The following is a 27049-nucleotide window of genomic DNA, read 5'->3' on the forward strand; positions in this document are numbered from 1 at the left end:
TTGTGATTTGACATGCATGCCTTTGTGTCTGTCTGTTTGTAAAACATTGTTGATGTACAAGGGTAATACATTTTTTTTAAAAATTGTATGCACTCTGCCAACACACACACACACACACACACACACACACACACACACACACACACACACACACATATGTGACCCTCCACCATGGAATGAGTCGCATGTCACCTTTGCATGATTTTCATATTTTTACATTTTCCTAAAGAGTTTTTTATGCTCTATCCAGTGGTGAAATTCATTTTAGAAAAGAGCAAAAACTTTTTGAGTAATAAGCCTGTGAACCCCCCGCAGGTTAGGGGGAAGAATTTACCCGATGCTCCCCAGCATGTCGTAAGAGGCGACTAACGGATTCTGTTTCTCTTGTTACCCTTGTTAAGTGTTTCTTGTATAGAATATAGTCAATTTTGGTAAAGAATTTAGTCAAGCAGTACTTAAGAAATGTTAAGTCCTTTGTACTGGAAACTTGCATTCTCCCAGTAAGGTAATATATTGTACTACGTTGCAAGCCCCTGGAGAAAATTTTTGATTAGTGCTTTTGTGAACAAGAAACAATTGACAAGTGGCTCTATCCCATCTCCCCCCTTTCCCCGTCGCGATATAACCTTCGTGGTTGAAAACGACGTTAAACACCAAATAAATGAATAAATAAGTTTAAAATACAATTTTTTTACAGATAGTTTCAAGCCTACAATCACAAATAATGAAAATATATTAGACTGTAAAAAAAACCAATTATTGCAGTGGGGAAGCAGCAACAAGCATACAGTTGCTATCTTTTGTTTACTCACAATGATAACATTAGTTTTATATCTCTCGGCACATTTGCACACTTATAAGACTACAATACCACAGACCCGCGGCCGCGCTCTAACTCAAGATTTCTGTATTACACTGACTCACTGATCCAAGAAGGGTGGACGGGAAACAACTCTTGGTAAGTTTTGAAACCATCAAAGCGGAAGTAACTTACCTTGGTTTATTTTTAGATCAGTTGACCTCACGCACATGGCGGTCGAGATGTGATTGGGCAAGCACCATTGCTACGGGGTGGCTGATTGCCAAACAAATCGATGATGCAGATCGATTTGCCAGGCGTATAGTTCATTACTTCAGTGACAAACTGGGCAAGGTTTTATTGAACGGAAATGACGACGGCCGAGAAAATTTCCGGCGGTCCATTTGGGGTCGTCTGCTTCGCTGATACAAAACAGCAGACTGTCGTAAGCTGCGCACGGAATTTCGACATTTCATACAGTGGTGGCATCTGTGCAGTCTGTGGAAGTTGATGTAATAGGCTGCGACTTATTTTTAGCAGTGGCAAGTAGGGCATGTGTGTGCAAGTTGGATGTGTGAAGTGTTCGGGAATTCAGAAGACAACTGCACGGCCACAGAGATGACATGTCGCCGCGATTGGTACAGGGAAGACTTATAGGCTACTTATAGTTTTGGTTTAGGTGCAACCATAGACCAAATAGCCTTGCGCGCGTCATTCCACTTTGAAGATCCGAAACAGAAAGTTGGAAATTCGCGGAGAGGATACGTACGGTGGTCGAGTGAGGTTGGTAATTTTTGTGTACTGTTTATTTATTTATATTGTTTTTGTTTGTTTAAATAGCAAGTTCTAAACGCAGCCAGACAGGTCAGTATATAGATCGACACACACACACACATGTACTAGGGGATCCTTTACGTCCTCACAGAAAGGGACATGACATTGGTGATATGCTAAAAGTAAAACACACACAATCAAAGTCAAATTTAAGGGGCTTACTGTCCGTCAGGTCTAAGTGCCTATGTTGGACATGAGTTGGTTTATACGATTTAATTGTTTGTTTGTTTGCTTAACGCCCAGCCGACCACGAAGGGCCATATCAGGGCGGTGCTGCTTTGTAATATAACGTGCGCCACACACAAGACAGAAGTCCCAGCACAGGCTTCATGTCTCACCCAGTCACATTCCTAGCACTAACCCCATAATGCCAGATGCCAGGCGGAGCAGCCACTAGATTGCCAATTTTAAAGTCTAAGGTATGACCCGGCCGGGGTTCGAACCCACGACCTCCCGATCACGGGGCGGACGCCTTACCACTAGGCCAACCGTGCCGGTCTAAACACACACACACACACACACTAAAATTAAGTTTGTTAAATGGTGACGATGGAAATTGAAGTGTAAAGTGTGTTATCTTGAATTTTAGTGTGTTAAATTCATAGCTCAGAATCCAGTGGCATTCTTTACTTATTTTTGATATTTTATTCCCTGTAATCAAGCCAAAGAACATTTGTGGTGAAATTAACGAACGAATTGAGCTCCAAACTTAAGCATAATTAATTAATTTGGTTGTTTGTTTGACGAAAAATACTCAAGAATGGCGACGTTTTCAACCAAGGGACATCACTAAGGCAACGAGAGTTGGCTTCCCTGTCGCCGCTTAGGATACGTCCTTCCGAGTTTGACGCATGAAAACAAAATGCATTCCGAGCATACGTACAGTTTATTCCGTGACTCCAAAGGGATCTGAAATGACTTGTTATGCTTACAAATGCAGGTTCTGCAAATTTGGAGGCCTAAATCAGGCTAAATGCCTCTGAATTTTGAGCTATGAATTTAACACACTAAGGCCAAAAAAAAAATTTGTCTGTTTCTGGTCACCCGACCGACCCTAAATTTCGGCGCCGACCCTAAACTTTTTTTTCCAAACTCAAAATTTTAATTTTTTTTTTGGTGGTAAAGGACAGGGTGAGAAAATGAACAACAAAAACGTGTGAAAACGAAAGTCCGCTGACGATTTGTAAATGTTTTGAGTGTCTTGTCTCTATGTATATAGTGAATCCAGTCTCTTTGCGCGATTTTTAAAGTTAGTTTTATTGGTCTACATTTGGGGTAAAAAAAATAAAAAAATAAAAAAAAATCCCTACCTACCGACCCTATTTTTTTTAGCCATGTTACCAGAAACAGACAATTTTTTTTTGGCCTTACCAAAGTGTGTGCGTAATGCAGTAGGAAAAAATACAATGATGAGAACAAGTTGGCCCTATCACTATCAGTTTCTAGACCGGCACGGTTGGCCTGGTGGTAAGGTGTCCGCCCCGTGATCGGGAGGTCGTGGGTTCGAACCCCGGCCGGGTCATACCTAAGACTTTAAAATTGGCAATCTAGTGGCTGCTCCGCCTGGCGTCTGGCATTATGGGGTTAGTGCTAGGACTGGTTGGTCCGGTGTCAGAATAATGTGACTGGGTGAGACATGAAGCCTGTGCTGCGACTTCTGTCTTGTGTGTGGCGCACGCTATATGTCAAAGCAGCACCGCCCTGATATGGCCCTTCGTGGTCGGCTGGGCGTTAAGCAAACAAACAAACAAACAAACCTATCAGTTTCTGATGTTTCCCATTGTATGGACACTATAATGATGGCCGGGTTTAAGGGTCAACCAAACAGTTCTACACACCAAAAGCGGCTTGTGGCTGTCATACACGTTAAGTCCCACTTGTGCAAAACACACAAGTGTACATGGGTGTTTCAGCCCATGAACGAAGAAGAAGAAAGTTTCCCACACTGTATACATCACAGCATATATATATAACCAGACATAAAACTATACACTATCCAGTATGTCATGCTATTTATGAAGAGTCATTATAGAAGTGGTAAGAATTTTCAATCGGCTTTCAGTTTAATACACATATCATAATTAAATATATACATTGTGTTTCAGTTTTTATTTGCAGAAGGTGACTTCTCAGAAAAAGGTCAATTTTCTGATTTGGTGGGGGGAAAAAAGGCAGCCATGCAGGGAAAAACCTTGGATCGCCTTGTTGCTATGCTGAGCGTTCACAAGCGCTATCAGATCTGTCTTCTTATCTTGCTTGGCTTCAACTACCTCCCACTAGTGTTCAACCATGTTGTCATGGCTTTCTTCAAGGGATTGCCTCCGTATACATGTCAGGTTGCCAGCCCTCCGGATTCAGCAAATGTGTCTAGGTAATTGAATGAATGAATGAATGAAAGAATGAAGGAGAAAGTCAGTCTGTCAATCAAAACATAATTGGAAAATAGAAAAGAATGGAACAGAATCAGAAAAAAAGTGTTGGTGTGCATGTGTGTTTCTGTGTGAGTGTGTGTATTTGTTTTTGTGTGTGTAGGTAATTAAATGAATGAATGAAGGAAAACCTCAGTCTGTCAATCGATTAAAAAACTAGGAAAATATCGAAAAGAATTGAGCAGAGGTGAAAAACAAAACAAAAACACTGATTGCCTCTAAAAATCTTTTCTAATTTCTGAGTGCATGCATTTTTTTTGTCACAGGGTCGCTGTGTCTGCTCACACAGTTGACTGACATGTTTTGACACATTGAATGTTGTTATGGGTCATTCAGATCTGAGTTTCTGTTGCACTGCAGTTTAACATATATATTGGCTCTATAATTGTCATACCACAGCATGTAATAATTAATGTAACGGTAATAGTCACTTGAAAATGAATGAAATGCTACTGTTACTTTTTGTGTGGGTGGGTGTATTGTGTGTGTGTGTGTGTGTGTGTGTGTTTGTGTTTCTCTGTGAGTGTGCATGAGTGTGTTTCTGTGTGTGTGTTTGTGTGTATGCATGTGTGTGTGTATGCATGTGTGTGTGTGTATGCGTATGTGGGTACACACACATACTAAGTGGACTTAGTATATTGTTCTAATTTTTGCTTGTGCTTTTGTGCAGGTATCTGAATGAGACAGTGTTTGAAGAGAGGGGAGATAAGTGCACGACAAAACTATATTTAGAAACAGGGGAGAACATCACTGTCAAATGTCGGCCCGGACAATTTCAATACAACCCATCACGTGGAGAGAAAACTATTGTGTCGGAAGTAAGTCTTTTCTTTTGCTGTTTTCATTTTGCCAAGCACATTGCTGTGTGGCATTTAATCGGCAAAAAAACATGTGTCCATCCACTCACCTACATTTTCTTTCCTTTTTAGTTCCCCTAGCACATCATTGTAGTGAGGTTTTATCAGAAAAACACATGTATGTGTCCACTCGCTATATGCTTTTTTTTGTAACTCTATTTTTGTCTCTATTTATTGAACGCATCACTGAAGGGCTTGTATTTCAAGAGACTTTTTCATATTTTGTGGTTCTTTGTCGGATTGGCTAATGGGACCTCAGCATTGTATTTTCTACCCCTTTCTCTGATTGGCTATAGTGGGATCTGGTGTGCGACAATAAGCACCTTGCCAACCTGGCCACCACAATCTACTTCAGCGGAGTGATGACCGGCGGTCTGCTGTTTGGCTATCTGTCTGACCTGGTGGGGCGCAGACCAGTTCTGTTGGTGACCCTGTACGCTCCGGTGGTGGTGGGCGTAGCGATTGCCTTCGCCCCGTCCTACCTCATCTTCGTGCTGCTGCGATTTGTGCAAGGGGTGCTGATGCAGGTGAGAAATATACATACAGAGGAACCCCCTTGTTATTCAGATTTTCTGTTCATTATGTCGGTAAATTTACCTCCATTTTAAGAGCCCCTCCCTAATTTTAGTGGAACCCCACTTTTAAGACCTAAAAACAATCCAGAAAATCAGGTCTTAAAAGGCGGGTTCCATTGTTGACCTCTGATGTGATGTTGGCAGGGGTGGAAGTGAAAGTTCCCGCTCCCATGGGGTCGCCTTCACGCGGCGGGAGCGTTTAAACAGAGCTACCCCACCCCTTTACTTCTCTTCTTATGTCTTATTTCTGCCTTACCAGTCCTTTCACCTATATTTCCTTCCAAGAAAACTCTCCCTACTATTCCCTGCAGTTTTCCAATTCTTTTCTTGTTGTCTTATTTCTACCTGACTGGATCCATCACCTTTATTTCACTTACCAAAAGTCTTCTTTTCCACATCCTTATTTCTCTGCACCCCGCATGTCGAATGAGGCGACTAACGGATTCTGTTTCTCCTTTTACCCTTGTTAAGTGGTTCTTGTATAGAATATAGTCAATGTTTGTAAAGATTTTAGTCAAGCAGTATGTAAGAAATGTTTAGTCCTTTGTACTGGAAACTTGCATTCTCCCAGTAAGGTCATATATTGTACTACGTTGCAAGCCCCTGGAGCAATTTTTTGATTAGTGCTTTTGTGAACAAGAAACACTTAACAAGTGGCTCTATCCCATCTCCCCCCTTTCCCCTATCCCATCACCCCCCTTTCCCTCGTCGCGATATAACCTTCATGGTTAAAAACGACATTAAACACCAAATAAAGTAAAGTGAAAATTCCCATCCAGAATTCCGGATTTTGAAACTGGCGTCTGGCTACGTTTTGAATTTGTTTCCGGATTTTTCCAAATCTGTTCTATTGGAAAGACGCTCTTATTCTGTGTAAGTGTGACCGGTGAACAAAGGAGACTGTGGACTGTATGCTGCAATGGAAACCCCCCTTTAAGACCTAAATAAACTCGTCGCGATATAACCTTCGTGGTTGAAAACGACGTTAAACACCAAATAAAGTAAAAGTAACCTAAATAAACCCCAGGAAAATTGTGTCTTAAAAAGGAGGGAGTCTTAAAATGGGGGTAATTTTATAGAGGTTAAGAGCAGAAATTCTGAGAAAACATGGTCTTAAAAAAGAGGTGGTCTAAAATTGGAGGGTCTAGGGCGGGGGGGATGTAGCTCAGTCGGTAACGCGCTGGATTTGTATCCAGTTGGCCGCTGTCAGCGTGAGTTCGTCCCCACGTTCGGCGAGAGATTTATTTCTCAGAGTCAACTTTGTGTGCAGACTCTCCTCGGTGTCCGAACGCCCCCCGTGTGTACACGCAAGCACAAGACCAAGTGCGCACGAAAAAGATCCTGTAATCCATGTCAGAGTTCGGTGGGTTATAGAAACACAAAAATACCCAGCATGCTTCCTCCGAAAAATGGCGTATGGCTGCCTAAATGGCGGGGTAAAAAACGGTCATACACGTAAAATTCCACTCGTGCAAAAAAACCACGAGTGTACGTGGGAGTTTCAGCCCACGAACGCAGAAGAAGAAGAAAAAAAATTGGAGGGTCTTGAAAGAAGGTTCCACTGTATCTCATATCTGACACTTCTACACCTCAACTCACACCTTACACCTGGAACAAGCTAATAAATATAACTTATAAGAGCATAAGTAAAATGTATAACATTATTTAAACAAGTCGCGTAAGGCGAAAATACAACATTTAGTCAAGCTCAGTCGAACTCACAGAATGAAACTGAACGCACTGCATTTTTTCACAATGACCGTAGTCTGCCGCTTGTGCAAAACGGAGTGAAACTGACGAGCTTGTTCAGCGCTGTAGTGGTTTCGCTGTGCTGCATAGCACGCTTTTCTGTACCTCTCTTCGTTTTAACTTTCTGAGCGTGTTTTTAATCCAAACATATATCTATATGTTTTTGGAATCAGGAACCGACAAGGAATAAGACGGAATTGTTTTTAAATCGATTTCGGAAATTTAATTTTGATCATAATCTTTATATTTTTAATTTTCAGAGCTTGTTTTTAATCCAAATATAACATATTCATATGTTTTTGGAATCAGCAAATGACGAAGAATAAGATGAAATTGTTTTTGAATCGTTTAATAAAAAAAATAATTTTAATTACAAGTTTCCGATTTTTAATGACCAAACTCACTCATTAGTTTTTAAGCCACCAAGCTGAAATGCAATACCAAACCCCGGCCTTCGTCGAAGATTGCTTTGCCAAAATTTCAATCAATTTGATTGAAAAATGAGGGTGTGACAGTGCCGCCTCAACTTTTACAAAAAGCCAGATATGACGTCATCAAAGACATTTATCGAAAAAAAGAAAAAAACGTCCGGGGATATCATTCCCAGGAACTCTCATGTCAAATTTCATAAAGATCGGTCCAGTAGTTTGGTCTGAATCGCTCTACACACACACACACACACACACACACACACACACACACACACACACACACACACACACACACACACACACACACACACACACACACACACACACACACACACACACACACACACACACACACACACACACACATACACCACGACCCTCGTCTTGATTCCCCCCTCTATGTTAAAACATTTAGTCAAAACTGGACTAAATGTAAAAAAGACTACACAACAGTTTTTGGATCACTGACATAAACTGCAATCTTTCAACACTATCATGAAAAATATGAACAGACCATAGATTGCTGAAACATTAATATGTGATGAATAATGCAATCATTTGTAAATGACGTGTGCGCTGTCTCCTGGCGTACAAAAAACGGGAGTTCAGCAGTAGAAGGTTTTTATAGGGCTATTAACTGGAGTGTTTCACACACTTGGTTGTAAACATTAGTATAATTAGGTTTTTATAGGGCTATTAGTAACACAGTCCGAACTCAGTCCTGTTTAGCTGGCTTTGCATCCAAAGGTGATCAGAGTGTTTCACACACTTGGTTGTAAACATTAGTAAAATTTGACAGGTGGTGTACTTGCTTTATTACTCGGTAAAGAAAGTACCTTGTGGCCTGTAAAATTAAATATGATATACCTTCAAAGGGTTGGTTAAAGTAAACAGTATTGATTCTCATTTTTACCGGTGGGAGATGACTAGCGTGGCTGGCGTGTACAGTATTTTTTCAGGACTACAAGGCTCAACACTCATTCCACAGTGTAATGAATGTCAAGTTTGAGCAACTGATCTTTTTGCACTGTTTATACAAAGTGGGTGTGTGTGAGGGAGGGGGGGGGGGCGAGAGAGAGACAGAGACAAAGAGAGACAGGGACACGAACACACACACACAAAAGAGAGAGAGAGAGAGAGTCAGAAGTCAGAAAGTTTAATCGCCAAAAACATGATAGTTCATTGCGATGGGGAGGTTGGGGGAGAAGGAAACAATCACTAGGGCTTTAGAAAATTGTGTGAGACCCTCACAAAAGCCTTATTTGTCATATCTGTAAATTCGCAAAGGTACTTCTTTTTCTTCTTCTTCTTCTTCTTCGTTCATGGGCTTAGACTCCCACGTTCACTCATGTTTTTAGCACGAGTGGAGTTTTACGTGTATGACCGTTTTTGCCCCGCCATTCAGGCAGCATACGCCGATTTCGGGGGAGGCATGCTGGGTATTTTCGTGTTTTTATAACCCACCGAACTCTGACATGGATTACAGGATCTTTTCCGTGCGCACTTTTGTCTTGTGCTTGCATGCACACACGAAGAGGGTTAAGTCACCGACCGGGATTTGAACTCACGACCTCCCGATTACTAGGCCGACGTCTTGCCACTGCTCCCATCTGGTACAAATCTGGCCAAACATAGTCTTTACCTTGAAACCCAGCCAAGTGTATGTGCTTGTCCATTCTGTATGGAAACTATTAGATGATAACAGCATGTTAATGAGCATCAAGGATACGCATGATAACACAAATTAAGTGTTTTCTGGGGCCTGGTATTTTCAGGTTAGTAGCCTTGGGGCCCTTTCAAGAATTTCTTTTACATGTCGTGCTCATTATCTGTCCATAAAAGCTTGCCTGTTAGCACACGACCGCATTCAAAAGCACACGCAGGCTTACCGTATTTTCCGGGTCATAAGGCGCGACGAAGCCCTGAGTATACCAGTCAAACAACTTGTGATAATGCATGTTTCAGCTACTAGGTACTACCCTGGCCAAGTTTCCTCTCAAGACATCAAAGAGACCGCCCCATAGGTTAAACTCGGTCACTGACCCCCGTGCAGGAAGTGTTTCCTCTCTCAGATATGACAGGGGAACCACCTCTCATATAGCTAAAACTGGGTCATTGACCCCTGGGAAGAAGGTCAGTGTCTATATACAAGGCAACCCAGCTATTACAATGGACCTGCCTTTGATCTCGGCGCACACACAGAGCACACATATTTCCACTCTGTATTCTTCTTTTGATGTGCGGCTTATTTTCATTCTTCTTCACCGTTTGTTACCGGTATACTTTTTCAATTTTGGTGCACCCTATCGGCCCAATGGGTGACTGGATTACAATTTTTTTTTGTAACCCGGAAAATACGGTACATGCATATTCATTTTCATGAAGAACAAGAAATTCCTCTGATAGGAAAAACACCCCCGTTGGTCAAAGGGAAATAACCATTCTCACTGCCACCAACTGAGAAGGTTATTTCCCTTTGTCCAACGGGGGTGTCCGTCTCAGACATGGGACTGGTCCGAATTTTATCGGAATTCCGATATTTTCCTTAGCTCACAGACCATTCTTGAGATCGATGCAAATTCGTTGAGAAAATAAAGGGGGGGCGGGGGTGGTGGTATGAACCGTTCAGCTGAACTGCTGTCTGCGTCTGAAGTCAGTGCATTCGCACCCCAGCACTCGCGTGAACCCATAACAGTATCATGGGTCGCGTTTGATTGGCTGTTGATCTCCGACGATTATCGCCTAGGCTTAATTATTCACCGATGGCGGTTTGCGGGTTGTTTTGATTGGCTGCCGATCTCCAAACGCCGAAGGTGAAAAATGTAGCATCATGGCGTCTGGAATCCGTATTGTTTTGTCGGCTGTGGAAGCTCTTACGATCGACGACCAAAGTGTGAAAAACAAGTGGAAAGCCAACTGGCTGTCAGAAGAAGTGACTGTCATTATCAACATGAAAGAAAGGCGCCAGCTCATTGGCGACAGTATCGCCAAGATATCCATTCCCGGTCAGGCCGTGTGCACGTGGTGCGACAACGGCCACTGCGTGGTGAAATACGGACTTGGTGGAAAAAATGTGTTGGTTCTGAAAGTTTTCAAGTAAGTTTTGTGTGTGTGTGATTGTTATAAATTACACTTTTGTTTAACATCTAAAACATATTATTCTTATGGTTTTTATGGCTTTTTAAAAAGGCATGATCTATTTTTTTGCTATCAGGAGAGGCCCCAAAATGGCCTTTATAATTCTAACATTAATTTTCCGTCAGGGGGGCTTTTGCCCCACTGAACCCCCTACCGGGGCGTTGCCCCTGGACCCCACCAGGGGCCTATGCGGCCCCTGGACCCCGGCTTAGTTTCCTACTTTTGGAACATTTGCTGGTCTCATGTCTGCCGTCTATAAGTCGTTGTATAATTTTAATCCACCAATAACTCCCTAACCGTGTGTTTGACTGGTCCCAATTTTTGTAAGGATCGTCTCAGGAATGTATAGAACCTGTTCATCAAGTTTGGTGACGATCGGTCCGTTCATTCTTGAGATCTACTTGCGAACACAAACACACAAATACCGCCACAAACACATCGAGTGAAACCTATACACACCCCTATACCGGGGGTGTAATAAACAATTGGCGAATTGCATCCATATGCATAAGATGCACTTTTACACAATCCAAGAGGCACAAGATCTATTAACCGACAAAGAGACCTACAAACAGAATGCAAGATGGGCGAAGAGAGTCTCACAAATTAGGACATTATTTTTTTAGCGCACCACACACTAATGCAAGATTGTGTTGGCGCATAATTATTGTAAAATTAATGAAAGCGTGCTGATTATTCTTCTTCAGCGTTCCAGAATTTTCTGGTTACGTGTGAGCTCGTTTGCCCATTTGGGTTCTCCAAACTAAACTCTGAGAACATAAGTCAGCTTCACTCCGCTTTCGTTGAGTAGGCATGCTGGGTATTTTTGTGTTTCCATAACCCACCAAACTCCGACATGGATTACAGGATCTTTTCCGTGCGCACTTGGTCTTGTGGTTGCGTGTACACACAAAGTCACAAGCAGGTCTGCACATAAGTTAACCTGGGAGATCGGAAAAATCTCCACTCCCACCAGGCGGCAGCGACCAGGATTAGAACTCCTGACCTCCCGATTAGGAGGCCGACGTCTTACCACCACGCTACTGCGCCCGTCTGTACTGATACTGATACTGATATCTCTCATCATCCAAGGGAGAAACGAAGAACAGCATTTACAATTATCTCATACAATAAACATTTTGGAATTAATATACAATCTTTTACTATTTCTCAGTACAATATGGGGGTAGGGTTAATTTATCAAATCTGTGCAATGGTGTCTGAAGATTTTTAATGGAGAAAAAAAGTTGAACTTCTTTTTTCACCAATTTGTTTTATTACGATTGGTCAAACTAAACTAGTCTGCATCTCAAAGCAAGGGGTGTTTGGTGGATTTCTTTCTTTATTTTATTACATTTGTTTCATCACGCTTTAATAAAAAAAAAATAGCCAAAAAAATAGCCAATTCAGGTGGTTTGTTAATTAGTCTTGTATGTCTTTAAAAGACACTGGCCTAAGGTTCAAGTATGGGTCATTAAACGTTAATTTCAGCTGAGACCAGCTGCCTGCCCTTGTTTACTGACATGACCTTGTCTGACCTTGTGACCCTGGTACACTGACCAATATTATTTTCCATCTGAGATGGACTCCTTGATGTCTGAAAGGGATGGTCCAAGGTGGCTGCATATGCCAAGGTCATAATAGCAGATACATGCATTATCGTTACAGAGGGAGTGTAATGTTATTTAACGATGCAGGGTCATGTGTACTTTTTAGTCATACACAAGGCACTACTGGTAAATAGGGCACAGGGGACAAGGTTGAGAAAAGAAGGTGCACCGTATAGTTCCAAAAGTATGCTAGTTCAAGAATACCTACATGTTTATGATTTATAATGAGCCATAATGTATTTTCTTCTTCTTTTCCTTTTTATATTTAGTCAAGTTTTGACTAAATATTTTAACATCGAGGGGGAATCGAAACGAGGGTCGTGGTGTATGTGTGTGTGTATGTGTGTGTGTGTGTGCGTGCGTGTAGAGCGATTCAGACCAAACTACTGGACCGATCTTTATGAAATTTGACATGAGAGTTCCTGGGTATGATATCCCCATACGTTTTTTTCATTTTTTTGATAAATGTCTTTGATGACGTCATATCCGGCTTTTCGTGAAAGTTGAGGCGGCACTGTCACGCCCTCATTTTTTAACCAAATTGGTTGAAATTTTGGTCAAGTAATGTTCGACAAAGCCCGGACTTCGGTATTGCATTTCAGCTTGGTGGCTTAAAATTTAATTAATGACTTTGGTCATTAAAAATCTGAAAATTGTAAAAAAAAAAATTTTTTTATAAAACTATCCAAATTTACGTTCATCTTATTCTCCATCATTTGCTGATTCCAAAAACATATACATATGTTATATTTGGATTAAAAACAAGCTCTGAAAATTAAATATATAAAAATTATTATCAATTTTTTTTTTTCGAAATCAATTTTAAAACACTTTTATCTTATTCCTTGTTGGTTCCTGATTCCAAAAACATATAGATATGATATGTTTGGATTCAAAACACGCTCAGAAAGTTAAAACGAAGAGAGGTACAGAAAAGCGTGCTATCCTTCTCAGCGCAACTACTACCCCGCTCTTCTTGTCAATTTCACTGCCTTCGCCATGAGCGGTGGACTGACGATGCTACGGTCTTGCTGAAACATTGCATTGCGTTCAGTTTCATTCTGTGAGTTCGACAGCTACTTGACTAAATGTTGTATTTTCGCCTTACGCGACTTGTTCTTCTTCTTCTTCTTCTTCTACTTCTTCTTCTTCTCCTCCTCCTCCTCCTCCTCCTCCTCCTCCTCCTCCTCCTCTTCTTCTTCTTCTTCTTCTTCTTCTTCTTCTTCTTCTTCTTCTTCTTCTTCTTCTTCGTTCATGGGCTGAAACTCCCATGTTCACTCATGTTTTTGCACGAGTGGATTTGTACGTGTATGACCGTTTTTACCCCGCCATTCAGGCAGCATACGCCGATTTCGGGGCCGGGGGGAAGTATTTTTTCAAACTCTTGGTTCTTGTTCAACCTTTTTTTTTCTTCTTCTTAGTTAAATTTTGACAATAATGTTTTTTTTAAAGATTTATTTATTTTGTGTGTTTGACAGGGATTGCAAACCTCCAGCTATGTTCTTGCCATGGAGTTCTTCCTGCCAGCTCAACGGCCGCTGGTTGGCTGCGTCATGGAGTGTTTCTGGGGCGTCACAGTGGTGATCTTGCCAGGACTGGCCTACGCTCTGCCCAACTGGCGCCACCTTCAGATCGCCATCAGTGTGCCCAGTGTCTTGGCGCTCTTTTACATCTGGTGAGTTGTGCAGGGATGTTCTTATTTGGTTGACAATGGTGGCTTTTGTGTGCTGAGAGTCCATTGATACAGGAGAATCCCCCTTTTATGACCCCCCAATTTAATACTTCTTCCCTTTTTAAGACCTAGGACACCCCACAAAATCAAATTCACAACTGCAAACTAGCAGACACAAAACTACACAAAAAACAAAATAAGCAAGATTGACCCCTTTTTTGATCTCAAATGGAAGACCCACTCATTTTCTACCCATTCTGGCAATATACTTGATTTTGACATAACTGGCCGCATCACGAAGATCTCTAGCTAAATGTATCTGCCTACTTTTTATGATGGGTAGTGTAGAACAGAAAGCAGAGGTTTGTTTATCACAGATTTTGAGGTCAATTTAACAGCTGGCGGGTGTTACTTTTCCCCCTCTTGTTGGCGGCTGAGACTTGTACAGGCCATGCAGTTATTGTTTCTCCTAATTGCAAAAAGGCTGAGTTAATACAGCTAGGGTAGATTAAATCTGGCAGTATACTGTCAAGATGATCGTTTAGACTCATTTGCTAGCAGACATATAATCTGTGTCTCTGTTGGGAGGCTCTCTCTCTCTCTCTCTCTCTCTCTCTCTCTCTCTCTCTCTCTCTCTCTCTCTCTCTCTCTCTCTCTCTCTCTCTCTCTCTCTCTCTCTCTCTCTCTCTCTCTCTCTCTCTCTCTCTCTCTCTCTCTCTCTCTCTCTCTCTCTCTCTCTGCTATGTAGGCAAAGAAAGGAGGAGGGAGGGGGGGTAAGAAAGAGGTTGGGTGGGCAGAGACTATAGGAGTAAGAGAGACTGTGGAGCACCTTTCTCTGCAGTCTCTTCCACCACCACTAAGAACACGATGAACCATAAAAGGACCGGCACGGTTGGCCTAGTGGTAAGGCGTCCGCCCCATGATCGGGAGGTCGTGGGTTCGAACCCCAGCCGGGTCATACCTAAGACTTTAAAATTGGCAATCTAGTGGCTGCTCCGCCTGGCGTCTGGCATTATGGGGTTAGTGCTAGGACTGGTTGGTCCGGTGTCAGAATAATGTGACTGGGTGAGACATGAAGCCTGTGCTGAGACTTCTGTCTTGTGTGTGGCGCACGTTATATGTCAAAGCAGCACCGCCCTGATATGGCCCTTCGTGGTCGGCTGGGCGTTAAGCAAACAAACAAACAAACTATAAAAGGGAGGGAGGAAGAGGAGGGGGTGGGTGGGCACTAGAGATAAAGTATGAAAGAGAAGGTTGGTACATGTAGTACACTGTCCACTCTACAGTCTCTGCTACCCAGTTAAAGAAATGAGGAGGGAGGGGGTGAGAAAGAGGTTGGGCGGGTAGGAGAGGGAAGGAGGGGGGTGGCCAAGTGGCAGAGGGAGTGGGGGTGGAGCGGGTAGCTTTGACTGCCTCTCGTGGTGACAACCTGAGATATCGTCGCTGTCGTCCGCTAACCGTGTAACCGACAAAATATGAATTTGTTTTTTTTCATCTCAAACCCTAATCACAGACTTCACACATGTCTTCTATAAATATCTTGTGTCTGCGACCAATGGAAATGCTCTAAATTGTCACATGTTGTAAACGCTAACCGTGTATGTGCATGAGAGACGCGAGCAGGCGGGACGGAGTACACGGTTAGGGGACGGAGTACACGGTTAGGGTCTCTCTCTCTTCTCTCTCTCTTGACATATTATGTACCACTTACACGGTTAGCTTGACTCTAACCGTGTAACTTCAGTCAGATTTTCTGTCGTCAAGCGTGTAACTGAAATAATACGAACATTTTAGATAGTTTGCATTTTTTTTTATTATATCACATGTTTACACATAGGTAAAGCATAAGAAACAAGTTCATGTCAAATGTGGGATGACGTTGCAGCCGTCGACAACGCGTTTTTTGAGGCTCCTGTAAAATCACTGATTCTGCAGTTGCACGGGTAGCGGACGACAGCGACGATATGATGGTAACCACTTTACACATTGTGGGGAAGGAAGAGGAAGCCGGGGAAAGGGGGGGGGGGGGGGTGGAAGGGAGGTTGTAGAAGGGAAAGCAGACGTTTGTCTATCTAAATTTGTGAGGTCAACAGCTGGCCAGTATTATTTTTTGTCCCCTCTTTTTTGCGGCTGAGACATTGTGCAGGCCGTGCAGTTGTTGTTTCTCCTTATTGCAAAAAGGAGTTAATACAGCTAGGGTAGATTAGATCTGGGAGTCATTTATACTCTCAAGATGATCGTTCAAACTCATTTGCTAGCAAACATACAATCTGTGTCTCTGTTAGGATCGAGCTTCATAAGGTACGTTCTCACCGTTCTAAATTATTGGGTGACCAAATTCACTGGTTGCCGTTGACACAGTTGGCACACGTCTGCCTGTCTTCTGTTCAAGTTGGAGTTGATATGCACCAGTCGTTTTTCCTCTCTCCCCCTCTCTCTCTCTCTCTCTCTCTCTTTCTCTCTCTCTCTCTCTCTCTCTTTCTCTCTCTCTCTCTCTCTCTCTTTCTCTCTCTCTCTCTCTCTCTCTCTCTCTCTCTCTCTCTCTCTCTCTCTCCCTCCCTCCCTCCCTCCCTCTCCCTCTCCCTCTCTCTCTGGTCACTTCGTTCAACAGTACAGTACTAATCTTGTGCTAGAGTTTGAGGCTTGCTGTACAAGTCCATAGAGAAAACATGCTTCTTCAGAAAGCAAAACTGGAACAGCAGACAAAAATTCGCGATATAGTGGACAACGATTTAGTGCAAGTCCCATGTATATTTCTTTCACTCAAAAGGTATTATAGAATGCACCAGATTGCATTGATTTGGTTCTTTTTTTTTATGGAAGGGGAGGGAATCCATATGGAGGAGTATGTCTGCTTTGCTTACCATTTTCAAGCCCTGATATATGTACACAGAGATCAGCCCTTGATTTCCAATGAGTTTAGCTTCAGTGGGATTGCTGTGTAGTCTCACAAACTAAGGGACATAAACGACCACTACCAAGCAAGTGCGTGTAACACTTAAAGGGAGGCAATCCCCTTTTACACACAGCTGGGAACAGTCCTTATGCTTACCTCCCTTCAATAGCAGTTTACATCTTGACATAAAAAGTATATATGACCTATGGCGTCTGTATCGAAGGTAAAAGATTAGGCAGTGATCTGCTTTTTTACATCTAGCCCTTGCCCTAGAGAAAGAGAGATAGAGAGAAGAGAGAGAGAGTTGCATCACTCATTTTAAGAATTAATTCACAATTAACCTATGACGCCTTTTACAGTGTCATTCCAGAGTCTTTGAGATGGCTGATACTGAAGTGTCGAATGGATGATGCCAAACATCTGGTGACCAAGATATCTTCCTTCAACCGTTTATGCTTCCCCAAAGAGGTTTGGGAAGTAGTCCACACAGAGGCAGAACAGTCTGCAAAATCACCACGGTACCATTTTCTGCACCTCTTCAAAACTGAGCGGCTACGTCGGCGATCCTTGGTTCTATTTTATTTGTGGTAAGAGGTTTTTCACTCATAAAAATCGATCATTTTTGTTGTTCTTCTTAAATCCCCAAACAGATAGACGTTTGTTTGTTTGTTTGTTTGCTTAACGCCCAGCCGACCACGAAGGGCCATATCAGGGCGGTGCTGCTTTGACATATAACGTGCGCCACACACAAGACAGAAGTCGCAGCACAGGCTACAGATAGACGTTCCAAAATTCAGAATAAAAAGCAAGAATGGTATGTTATTGGAACGTTTCATTTAATTATGACAAAACAAAACGTTACATTTACTCATAGACCAAATAGCCTGGACCGCCAACTCGTCACGTGACCCTTCGAGGTTACGACGCTCGACTTTCAGGGGCGCTTAGCGTCCGGTTTGAAAGGCCAGCGATTCGAAGACAGTGAAAAGAAAGCACGCTCCAGTTATCTGTGACAATGGGAGGTGACAATGAACTGGATTTTCCAAAACTCCAAACTAAACTTAACAAAACTCATCGAAAAACATGTTCCATAATTATGCACTTTAGCTGAGTTTATTTTAGCATTTTCAGAACTTACCTCGGCAACTTCGTCCATGTTTACAATCGACACCAGATATGACATCCCCCTGATTTCTGAAAGGCCATGTAAGCGTAGGTTCCTAAATGCGAGAGGCCGCTACCTCGTAATAGAGAGAAAGAGCGGAGAGAGAGCTAGTTGGCAGTCCAGGATAAATGTGACCCTCCACCACAGAATGAGTCGCATGTCACCTTTGCATGATTTTCATATTTTTACATTTTTCTAAAGAGTTTTTTATGCTCTATCCAGTGGTGAAAACCGTTTTAGAAAAGAGCGAACACTGTTTGAGTTATAAGCCTGTGACTAAGGTGACCCTCACACTGTTACCAGACACTCCCCGGACTTATATTAAGCCTAGCGCAGAACCGCGCGAGGTGACATGCGACTCATTTCGTGGCGGAGGGTCACAAATGGTCTATGATTTACTGTACTGGACAGACAGACAAACACTTGTGATACAGATAATGAACTTGTCTCAAAATCTTGCGAGAATCTCACTGGCGAATTTCACTGGCAAGACGCTGGCGAGGCAATGATCAGTAAATGTTACGTTTTGTTTTGTCATAAATTAAACGTTCCAACAACCTATCATTCTTTTTTAGAATGTTATTCTTCTTAAACGTTTTGGACACTGTTTAGTACTTTGTTGTAAGTTGTTGTTGTCTTGTTTTTATATTTTTTCTCAGACTTTTCAATCATTTTAGAAAATGTTTTGTTTTTCCAAAGAGCAAGAGATATACTGTCTTAATCATGCGTACTGAAAATGTTTCGTCTTGTTGGTGTACTCTTTCTGTGTCTTTCTTATTGGACTTTTGCATAATTGTCATCATCAGGTTGACGATCGCTACAGGCTACTTTGGCCTCACCTTCAACATTACCTCTCTGCCTGGCGACAAATATGTCAACTTCTGCATCTCTGGCTGTGTGGAACTCGCCCATTATGCCTTGTCCATTTGGGTCATGAACAAGTTAGTTCTTGTTTATTTGTTTGTTTATCTATTTACGCATTTATTTATTACATGTAATTGATTTTTTATGTTATTTTTAAAAATGTTATTTATTGATTTTTTTAAAATTGTATTTATAACCTTGCTTTACCTTGCGTATATATGTATGTATTTATAATAAATGTAGTTCTGTCATGGCGAAATATTTTGATTGTTGTGTTTGCTTTGAATGAATAGAATCACAAAAGTCACAGTAAAATTCCTTTCGTCTAAATATAGAAACTGGGGGGGGGGGGGGGGGGGGGGTTCATCTGTACTTATTATGTAACACTTTTTTGGATTGACTGTGGGTGTGTGTGTGTGAAAGTGTGTGTGTGAAAGTGGTTGTGGGTAAGTGTGCATGTATGTGTGAAAGTGTGTGTGTGTGAAAGTGTGTGTGGGTGTGTGCGTGTATGTGTGTGTGCGTGTGTGGATGTGTGTGTGTATGTGTGAAAGTGTGTGTGGGTGTGTGTGTGCTTAGTCAAGCAGTATGTAAGAAATGTTAAGTCCTTTGTACTGGAAACTTGCATTCTCCCAGTAAGGTCATATATTGTACTACGTTGCAAGCCCCTGGAGCAATTTTTTGATTAGTGCTTTTGTGAACAAGAAACAATTGACAAGTGGCTCTATCCCATCTCCCCCCTTTCCCCGTCGCGATATAACCTTCGTGGTTGAAAACGACGTTAAACACCAAATAAAGAAAGTGTGCGTGTATGTATGAAAGTGTGTGTGGGTGTGTGTGTGCGTGTATGTGTGACAGTGTGTGTGTGTGCGTGTATGTGTGTGTGTGTAAGTGTGTACATATGCGTGTGCGCCAAATACTTCTGAAAGCTGACTTCATTTCTGCTGTAACAGGTTTGGTCGCAAGAAGCCACTGCTAGTGTGTTTCCTGTCTGCTGGCGTGTGCTGTATCATCGCTGCCTCTATTCCTCGCAGCACAGCAGGTGAGGCCTTACTGAGTACCTGGCTGTAGGTCAGGTGTCTGTCATACACCTTTGATTCACAGTGGAACCCCCTTTTTAAGACCTTCTAAAATCTGCGAAAATCAGGTCTTAAAAAGGAGGAAGTCTTAAAATGGGGGTAAATTTAAAGAGCTTATGAACAGAAAATCTGAGAAAAAATCTTTACAGTGAGTGAGTCTTTAATTCGGGTTGGAGAGAGGGGGGGGGGGGGGGGGGCAGGGATGTTTTGAAAGGGGCGTTCCACGGTTGTAGAAAAAAGCATTTTACTGTCGAAATAAATAAAGCTGTCGAAATTTTGGAAAAGAATGTACCGGACCTGGTCACTGTTGTTTTTTCTTTTTATTTAAAGCATTTTATTGTCTCACAAATTTGAGGTATGTGCTAGAAGAAGAAAACACTGAATGTTGCAGCTGCTGATCTTCACCTGAAACATATATCAACTGCCTTCGCCATCATAGGACGTTTTTTCATGGCCGGTCTCTTCTCTGTTATCTTCGTCTACACGACTGAGCTCTACCCCACCGTTATCAGGTGAGAAGTTGTCAAGGAAGGGAGGGAGGGAGGGAGGGAGGGAGGGAGCAGTGTTGCTCCAAGACTCCGAGGACCTGGTCAGTTGGACCTGAATTGAAAATATGTATGGGTCCAACTATCCTGGCTACAATACTCTGAATCGCTCTACACACACACACGCACAGACACACACACACACAGACACACAGACACACATACACCACGACCTTCGTCTCCATTCCCCCTCTATGTTAAAACATTTAGTCAAAACTTGACTAAATGTAAAAAGAGCAAGATCATGTGTACATGATTCAGTGTGCATAATTAATGCATTGATATATACAGTATGTATGCATTTTTGAGTTGTTATACGTGCCAGAAGTGTATGAAGTGTGAGCAGCAAAACAGACTTCTTGACTCAAAATTGCTCCCCACTTTGTTGCAGGAACATTGGCATGGGATCTTGCCTGTTCTGGGCCAGGCTAGGCGGAGTCATTGCACCACAGATCAACGAGCTGGTATGTTCAGGAACCTTTTTTTTAAAGTTTATTTTAATTTGCATTGGAATAGTCCACTTTTACTCTGTTGTTTTTGGTTTTCATTTACATATGTGGATCGAGGGGAGGATGGGGGGGGGGGGGGGTGGAGGGGAAGCCTTAATAGAGGGGTTCCACTGTACACCACAATGTTTGTGTTTCAGGGGGCAGGGGCAGCTGTCCTAGTGCCCATCATGGTGTTTGGGTTTCAGGGGGCAGGGGCAGCTGTCCTCGTGCCCATCATGGTGTTTGTGTTTCAGGGGCAGCTGTCCTCGTGCCCATCATGGTGTTTGTGTTTCAGGGGGCAGGGGCAGCTGTCCTAGTGCCCATCATGGTGTTTGTGTTTCAGGGGGCAGGGGCCAGCTGTCCTAGTGCCCATCATGGTGTTTGTGTTTCAGGGGGCAGGGGCAGCTGTCCTAGTGCCCATCATGGTGTTTGTGTTTCAGGGGGCAGGGGCAGCTGTCCTAGTGCCCATCATGGTGTTTGTGTTTCAGGGGGCAGGGACCTGTCCTTGTGCCCATCATGGTGTTTGTGTTTCAGGGGGCAGGGGCAGCTGTCCTAGTGCCCATCATGGTGTTTGTGTTTCAGGGGGCAGGGTCAGCTGTCCTCGTGCCCATCATGGTGTTTGTGTTTCAGGGGGCAGGGGCAGCTGTCCTAGTGCCCATCATGGTGTTTGTGTTTTAGGGGTCAGGGTCAGCTGTCCTCGTGCCCATCATGGTGTTTGTGTTTCAGGGGGCAGGGTCAGCTGTCCTCGTGCCCATCATGGTGTTTGTGTTTCAGGGGGCAGGGGCAGCTGTCCTCGTGCCCATCATGGTGTTTGTGTTTCAGGGGGCAGGGGCAGCTGTCCTAGTGCCCATCATGGTGTTTGTGTTTCAGGGGGCAGGGACCTGTCCTCGTGCCCATCATGGTGTTTGTGTTTCAGGGGGCAGGGTCAGCTGTCCTCGTGCCCATCATGGTGTTTGTGTTTCAGGGGGCAGGGTCAGCTGTCCTCGTGCCCATCATGGTGTTTGTGTTTCAGGGGGCAGGGTCAGCTGTCCTAGTGCCCATCATGGTGTTTGTGTTTCAGGGGGCAGGGTCAGCTGTCCTAGTGCCCATCATGGTGTTTGTGTTTCAGGGGGCAGGGTCAGCTGTCCTCGTGCCCATCATGGTGTTTGTGTTTCAGGGGGCAGGGACCTGTCCTCGTGCCCATCATGGTGTTTGTGTTTCAGGGGGCAGGGTCAGCTGTCCTCGTGCCCATCATGGTGTTGTGTTTCAGGGGTCAGGGTCAGCTGTCCTCGTGCCCATCATGGTGTTTGTGTTTCAGGGGGCAGGGTCAGCTGTCCTCGTGCCCATCATGGTGTTGTGTTTCAGGGGTCAGGGTCAGCTGTCCTCGTGCCCATCATGGTGTTTGGCTGCATGATGCTCCTAGGGGGCGCTCTCCTGCTTCTGCTGCCCGAGACGCACGGGAAGAAACTACCTGACCTCATAAGTGACGTGGAAAACCCACAGAGTGACGATGACACCATTTTGGGTCCCGTTCCCTATGCTGAGCAGGAACTTCTGGCTAAAGTGGACGATGTTCCAAACGGACGAGAAGAGAATGGGACTACAATATGAGAACATTTGCCTTTTTTTTCCCCTTTTTTTTTCATTCAGCATTTGCTGGGCTAAGGGGTAAAAGATTATTTATGATTATGATTATGTGGGGCCATAGGAAAGATTGTTGATGTTCATGTTGTTTTATTCAATCATTTGAAAGTTTTGCAGCATGAAATATGTGATGATAAAGGAATGATTGAAAGGGCTCAGTGAGTAAAATTGGCTTTCTTTCAGAAAAAATGGCATTTTTTGAATATAAAATAATTATCATTATCCTTTCTATTTTTTGGGTTGGTTTTCTTGCACGTTTGATTTTGGGGGTCTGAAGTATTTAGTTTTGTTTCTTGAAGTGTAATTATGTCTGCTTGATTAATCAAAACTTTAGTTTCAAACAATCCGCTTTGCATAAAATGTGACTGCATGGCCGATATTTTTGATTCTACTTTAATTGAGTGTAGATCTCTCTTTTGCACTATAGTGTTTGTATTGTCGGACTTTGCTGATGAAGTAGGCGCCTGAGGATAAGTGCTTGGAGATTAATACTCATTTTGTAATTGTTACTGTAATGCTGTTTTGATTTGAGTAAATGCTCTAATGTATTGTGTGTATGTATTGGGAAGCTATTTGAGTCACCTTTTAAGCGACTGTGTTAAAACTAGTGTGTGTGTGTGTGTGTGTATGCATGTGTGTGTACGTGTAAACACACATATGGTACTGCTGTGCAGTGGATCATGGGTATAAATGTATCAACACAAAGTTTAAAAGTTATGCATTTTGTTGCAAACTTTACTTGGAGAATACAGACATGAATGTGGATAATGCTCCTGACCGGTCTTTATGTTGTTTTGATGTTATTCCATTGTAACTTGAGAGCAACAAATATTATTGTTGTCTTTTGGGTCGTATCCAGTGATCAAGTATTTATAGCAGAGTTTATAGCTGGTCATTAGATACTTCAGAATCTCAAAGAGGAGGATTCTTTCTTTTGGATTGACGTTTCTATGCATTTTGAATTTACCATATACCTACATACTTCAGTTTGACTTTTTCTTGTGCCATTGACTGTTGTTTCCCTTATTTAATTTGTTGTTGTTGATATATTTGTTTGTTTGTTTTTGCGTTAAATTTGATTGAAACATTTGTGTTACAAATTTTAATTTATAGTTCTTTTACCATCTTGAGCATTTTTACTCCCGTCTGCTCCGCCTCCCACCATTACCAGAAGACTTTATCTTGACTTACTTGACTTATTCCTGCAGACTCCCTGTGGAGCATAGGGCCGCAGAAGACTTTATCTTGGAACCTAATATTCTCTGAATTTTATGTAGTAAAGCTGTCAAGAATACTTTTTGTCTTCTTCTTTTGCGCTTGGGCTGAAACTGCCATGACCATTATGACCGTTTTTGCCTCGCCATTTAAGCAACCATACTCCGTTTTCGGGGGAGGCACATGCTTGATAGTTTTGTTTTTCTATATCCCTTACCTATAATCTATAACTCATCGAACTCTGACATGGATTAACAGAATCTTGTCTGTGGGTACTTGGTCTTGTGCTTGCGTGTACACACGGAGAGAGGTGAAGACATGGTCAGCACATAAGTTGACCTGGGAAATCGGAAAAATCTCAACCCTAAACCCATCAGGTGCGGCCGGGATTTGAACACTCAACCTTGCGCATGGGAGGCCGACGTCTTATCCACTTGGTCATTGCGCCTGTCAAGAATATATCTGAAATGTGCACACTATTTAAGAAGCGATGGAGATCATTCAAATTGTTGGAAACCATTGCTGTTTGTAAAAGCGCTTGGGAAAAGGTGGCGAAAGTCACACAAAACACTTTTGAGTTGCATTCAAAAATATGTTGGTAGATGATTTGCGAATGTTTACTGTTTGAACTTTTTTGGAGTCGACAGTGTCATTAAATCAATCCACATACCAAATGGTTAAGCGAAATCATTAAAGGTGAACAGGTCATTTAGCTTACATCTCTGCATCCATGTGTGCAGTCTCAATCTGTCATTCCTGTATCTTATGACTTGAATGTTAACCAAAATTGAGGAAGAAAAAAAAAAGGGTTCTGGACCATGCTGCATTCAGAAGCCTAAATTTTCTAAAGTCAAAAGGATCAAATAATTTGTGTGTGTGTATCTTACTCGGTATCCTTTATTCTAGGTAATATCACTGTAAAAGCTCATTTTGTAAAATAATACCAATATGTAACGTTTTCTCATTTTTGTCAGTTATCAATGATGAAGGACTAACAGTTTATCCACGAACCCTAGTCAGACTGTCAGCGGTAGTCAGCTTTACTCAAGACAAGGAATACACTTTTTATGCTGCTATTTAAACAGGACAGTTGATACTCTACGGTACATACTATGGTACATGTGTTTTAATCCATGAAGTTATACATGTACTTGTAGTATGATGCGTATGACAATTTGAACTCATTACTCATCTTTGGAGCTTAGGATTCATGCTCAACAATTCTTTTAATTATATTATGATTAAACCGCAATAGAAAGCGCATTATGTTTCAAAGCTGAAAATTGCAATGAAATGAAATGTGTTGCTTTTCTGAATACAAAGTACAGTAAAACCTGTCAAATAAGGACACCCTTGGGACCAGACAAAAGTGTCCTTATTCTGCAGGTGTCCTTATTAGACAGGTGCAAGTAAACGCGACAAAGTCAAGTTGAGAGAGAGAGAGAGAGAGAGAGTACTGCACATGTACATGTACATTTATAAGAAAAACAGAAGCTGTTTAGATTAAATAGAGAAACATTTAATATTAACTGTTGTAAAACAAGTTTCAGGCATGGTACTCTCAAAAACGAAAATCCGAAAAAAAAAAAATCTGCTGATTGACTTGAGATTATTATTTTTTCTTACTCAAGCCTTGTTATCTTTCACTTATATCCCTCTCAGCTTCAAGGAGAGGGCACTAAACACATTTGAATTAGTAAAAAGTCGCCTGAGCGGCCCCCTGGACCCCCGGCTTTATTTCAGCTGAAACTGCCATTCCTTCAGTACCATGCCTGAGTTTAAAAACTTGTGATAATGCATGTTTCAGCTACTAGGTACTGCCCTGCCTTTGATCTGGCCGCACACACAGATTTCCACTCTGTTAAACTCGGTCACTGACCGGTCACTGACCCCCATGCAGGAAGTGTTTCCTCTCTCAGATATGACAGGGGAACCACCTCTCATGGCAAAAACTGGGTCATTGACCCCTGGGAAGAAGGTCGTGTCTTTTAACAAGGCCACCCAGCTATCACAATGCCTTTGATCTGGCCGCACACACTTATTATGGACCCAAAATACGTGTCCGTAATGCCGAGGTGGCCGTAACGTACAGGTGTTTTACAGTGTAAAGCAGTCCGTGCCGAGACTGACTGTCCGTATTCTGCGAGTGTCCGCTAAGTCCAGTGACCGTATTTGACAGTTTTCACTGTAGTATATCCTTAATATTTGGACACAAGTCACTAACATTATCCATGATCCAAAAATGTTGCTTTTTTAAAGTTTTTCTTTTTAGATTTAGTTTTATGTATTACGGTTGTTGTTTTTCAGATACTATTATGACGATAATATTGCATGGGGCTGATTTGAAAAAGTTTCTTGGTTTGGGAGAAAAATGTTTTAGGAGTGCATTGTAAATCTGTGACTACGTTTGTCTGCCTCAAGCCATTATTTATTTCACTGCAGTAACTTTTTACACCATGCAGTCATTAATTCTATTGGGGTTTCTTGCTCTTCTTGAATTGGTTTGGATTCTGATTTATATGCATCATTGGTGTGTGTGTGGTTTCTTGTTTGTCTGTTTATGGTTGAATGTGTATTTGGTGATACATGTAACATCAAGTTCAAGACAACCGGTGCATGTTGACAAAATGAATGTTCTTATTTTCTGTGTAATTCATGATCAGTTTTGCAGTGTCGCATATTATGTTCTTGCTTTATTTAATTCATGTGACGTATAGATTGAAAAGAGAAATCAATTGATATATAATTTTTATGATTTCATCCAGAACTGAGAATTATCAAAAATGTGAAAAAAATAAGGAAAACAAAGTATTGTCCTGCGCGCGCACGTGTGTGTATGTGTGTGTGTGTGTGTGTTATTACAAGCCCGTACTGTGTGTGGATGTGTGCGTGTTCTTGCAAGCCCGTGTGTGTGTGCGCGTGCATGTGTGTGTGTGTGTGTACAAGATTCTAGACAGAGAGGGAGTGAGAGAGAGAATTGAGCTCTCAAGATTTACTTTATAAAAATAACTGAATAAAGGTTACAAGTCCCCCCGCGGGTTAGGGGGAAGAATTTACCCGATGCTCCCCAGCATGTCGTAAGA

General features: G+C 42.3%; 1 protein-coding gene across 1 annotated transcript; it reads left to right on the plus strand.

Moving 5' to 3' along the window:
- Nucleotides 1-1020: 1020 nt before the first annotated feature.
- On the plus strand, nt 1021-26774 carry LOC138975324 (organic cation transporter protein-like). The gene is made up of 11 exons (XM_070347979.1): nt 1021-1582; nt 3739-4004; nt 4733-4880; nt 5216-5446; nt 13901-14097; nt 17350-17577; nt 18962-19096; nt 19970-20058; nt 20487-20607; nt 21032-21104; nt 22473-26774. The coding sequence occupies exons 2-11, from the start codon at nt 3811-3813 to the stop codon at nt 22716-22718; spliced, it is 1662 nt and encodes a 553-aa protein (XP_070204080.1). The 5' UTR covers nt 1021-1582; nt 3739-3810; the 3' UTR covers nt 22719-26774.
- Nucleotides 26775-27049: the final 275 nt, after the last annotated feature.

Source organism: Littorina saxatilis, linkage group LG9, assembly GCF_037325665.1.
Source record: "Littorina saxatilis isolate snail1 linkage group LG9, US_GU_Lsax_2.0, whole genome shotgun sequence".
In the NCBI taxonomy this organism is placed as follows: domain Eukaryota; kingdom Metazoa; phylum Mollusca; class Gastropoda; order Littorinimorpha; family Littorinidae; genus Littorina; species Littorina saxatilis.

Excerpts from the sequence above, each read along its gene's own strand:
- LOC138975324 (XM_070347979.1), top strand. The coding sequence starts at position 3,811 with ATGCAGGGAAAAACCTTGGATCGCCTTGTTGCTATGCTGAGCGTTCAC. Across the intron at positions 4,005-4,732 it reads GATTCAGCAAATGTGTCTAG|GTATCTGAATGAGACAGTGT; the intron begins GTAATTGAATGA and ends GCTTTTGTGCAG. Across the intron at positions 21,105-22,472 it reads CACCACAGATCAACGAGCTG|GGGTCAGGGTCAGCTGTCCT; the intron begins GTATGTTCAGGA and ends GTTGTGTTTCAG.